General features: G+C 37.3%; 1 protein-coding gene across 1 annotated transcript; it reads right to left on the bottom strand.

Moving 5' to 3' along the window:
- Window positions 1-661: 661 nt before the first annotated feature.
- LOC123252084 (olfactory receptor 5A1-like) lies at window positions 662-1,600 on the bottom strand. Its single transcript, XM_044681448.1, has one exon. The coding sequence runs from the start codon at window positions 1,598-1,600 to the stop codon at window positions 662-664; it is 939 nt and encodes a 312-aa protein (XP_044537383.1).
- Between the last annotated feature and the right edge of the window lie 774 nt (window positions 1,601-2,374).

Raw genomic sequence — 2,374 nt, 5'->3', positions numbered from 1 at the left:
GAAGATGGAGAAATTGAAACTATCTCTGGTCATAAGAAAAATGCTGCAAACTACTATTGATTAGAGACATGCAAAATAAAACTTTGAGGTACCACCTCACACCTATCAGGTTGACTAATGTGATGATACAGAAGATGATAAATGTAAGTAAAATTGGGACACTGGTGCACTATTGGAGCTATGAATGGATACAACCATTCTGGAGAGCAATGTGGAACTATGAGTAAGGAAAACAAGGCATAGCTAAATTATGGGAGTTCAAGTATTGCCTCTGATACATCTTACTAGGTAGTAATTAGCAAGTCATTTAATCTTTGAGTACCCCCAGCTAACTTTCTAAGACAAATGGTAAAAAAAATTTGTAGCCTAATATATTGCATGAAAACACTGACATAACTGATATCAGATTATTTACCTCATCAGGGAGGTGAAGAGAGAGGGAAGAATAGTGGATCTGAGTTGCAAAATGTCATAAAATAACTGTCAAATTGTTTGGATATGCAATTGGAAAAAAAGTAAAAAGTTAAAAATATAATTAGAAAGTCCACTGTCAATCATATATAGTTTTGACCCGAAAATTAACCTATACCAATGAGATGATTACTTTCAATTCCCTTCTTCAAGTTAATTCATCATAATAAAGAATAGGAAAGCATTGCTATTAAGGGGAAATGTCTTTTTTCACCAGCCTCTTTAGGGCATCTTTGATCTCCTTGTTCCTGAGACTATAGATCTGGGGGTTCAGCATGGGGATTAGGATGACATAGAAGACAGACAACATTTTGTCCACATTTGGGGAATGGCCAGAACCAGACTGAAAGTACACAACAAAGGCAGTGCCATAAAAGAGTGTCACAACTGTCAAATGAGAGGCACAGGTATTGAAGGCCTTTATCCTTCCCTTTGCTGAAGGCATTTTCAGGACTGTGACTGTGATGTATGCATAGGACATGATGATAATGGGGAATGAAAAGAACCCGACAAGAACCACCATAACAAATAACATTATTTGACCGATGAAGGTGTTGGAGCAAGACAGGGCCATGACTTGAGGCACATCACAGAAAAAATGATTAATTATGTTTGGCCCACAGAAATGGTGGTGGAAACCTGCAACTGTTTCAATAAGGCTACTGAAAAATCCACCTATGAAAGCCCCAGCCACCATCTTCTTACATACTTGGAGATTCATGATGGTGGGATATCTCAATGGGCTGCAGATGGCCACATAGCGGTCATATGCCATGATAGTCAAAAGTAAACACTCAGTCAACCCCATCAAGGCCATAAAAAAATATTGAGTTGCACAACCCAGGAAGGAAATACTCTTTTCCTCATGGAAGAAGTCAGAGAGCATTCTTGGGGTAATAGCAGAAGAGTAGCAGATGTCTATGAAGGCCAGGAAACTGAGGAAGAAGTACATGGGGGAATGTAGATGAGAATCACTCCTGATGAGAATAATGAGAACCAGATTCCAAGTCACTGTCATAAGGTAAAGTACCAGGAATATCACAAAGAGGATGATCTGAAGGTCAGGTTGATCTGAGAATCCAAGAAGGATGAACATGGTCACAGAACTCTCATTTCTCCCCATATCCATTGTTCTAAAGAAAGAAAATTGAAAGGAAGACAAATGTTTGAGTTTTTTCTTTTCTTTTTCCCTTGGTCACTGTCCTATAAAAATTAAAATCATCAGTCTGGCAAATAAAACCACCCACAATCTACATTTCTCCTCTGTTTCCAGTATTATTTCACATCAGCTTTGTTTATTTCTGGTCCTAGGCAAGCTAGTTTTCATTTCCTCCATATATGATATTCATTGTTTGGCTCAGGTGGTGTCCCATGTCTATCTTCTTCTCTCTCCTCACTTTGACCTCTAAGTATTCCATTTCCTTCAAAGTACAATTCAGGTGCTTTCTTCTACACAAGACCATTTCTGATCTGCTCACTTTTTTCTCTTTTTGAAATGACTTTGTATATCATTTTTATTCATGTATCTGCTTCCCTATCAGATCATCCTAAGAGAAGGACTATTTTATTTTTCTTTTTTTCTGATGCAAAATAGATGGCAACAAACATTTGCTGATTTGAATTTTTGGATTGCTTTAAGTGTTGTTCATCTTTTTGTTTCTAGGTGATCCTAGAAATGTCTTTTGAATTCTCTATTTCAGTATCACCATCTTTAAAATGCCTGACCCATGTTTCCTGTTATGATGGAAGTGATTTGAATATCATAAATGGCTAGAGAAACCTAAGGGTCTTGTCAATCAGTATACATTAATTATCAGGCCCAAGATCTATTGTGTACATATGTAGAGGGAGGGATTCAAATAAAGACTGCCTAAATTGCATTGCTTTGTATCTCTGAAATAGG

Source organism: Gracilinanus agilis, chromosome 6, assembly GCF_016433145.1.
Source record: "Gracilinanus agilis isolate LMUSP501 chromosome 6, AgileGrace, whole genome shotgun sequence".
In the NCBI taxonomy this organism is placed as follows: Eukaryota; Metazoa; Chordata; class Mammalia; order Didelphimorphia; family Didelphidae; genus Gracilinanus; species Gracilinanus agilis.
Note: the sequence above shows the minus strand (reverse complement) of the source record. Positions and strands in the feature narration are given on the sequence as shown.

Excerpts from the sequence above, each read along its gene's own strand:
- LOC123252084 (XM_044681448.1), bottom strand. The coding sequence starts at position 1,600 with ATGGATATGGGGAGAAATGAGAGTTCTGTGACCATGTTCATCCTTCTT.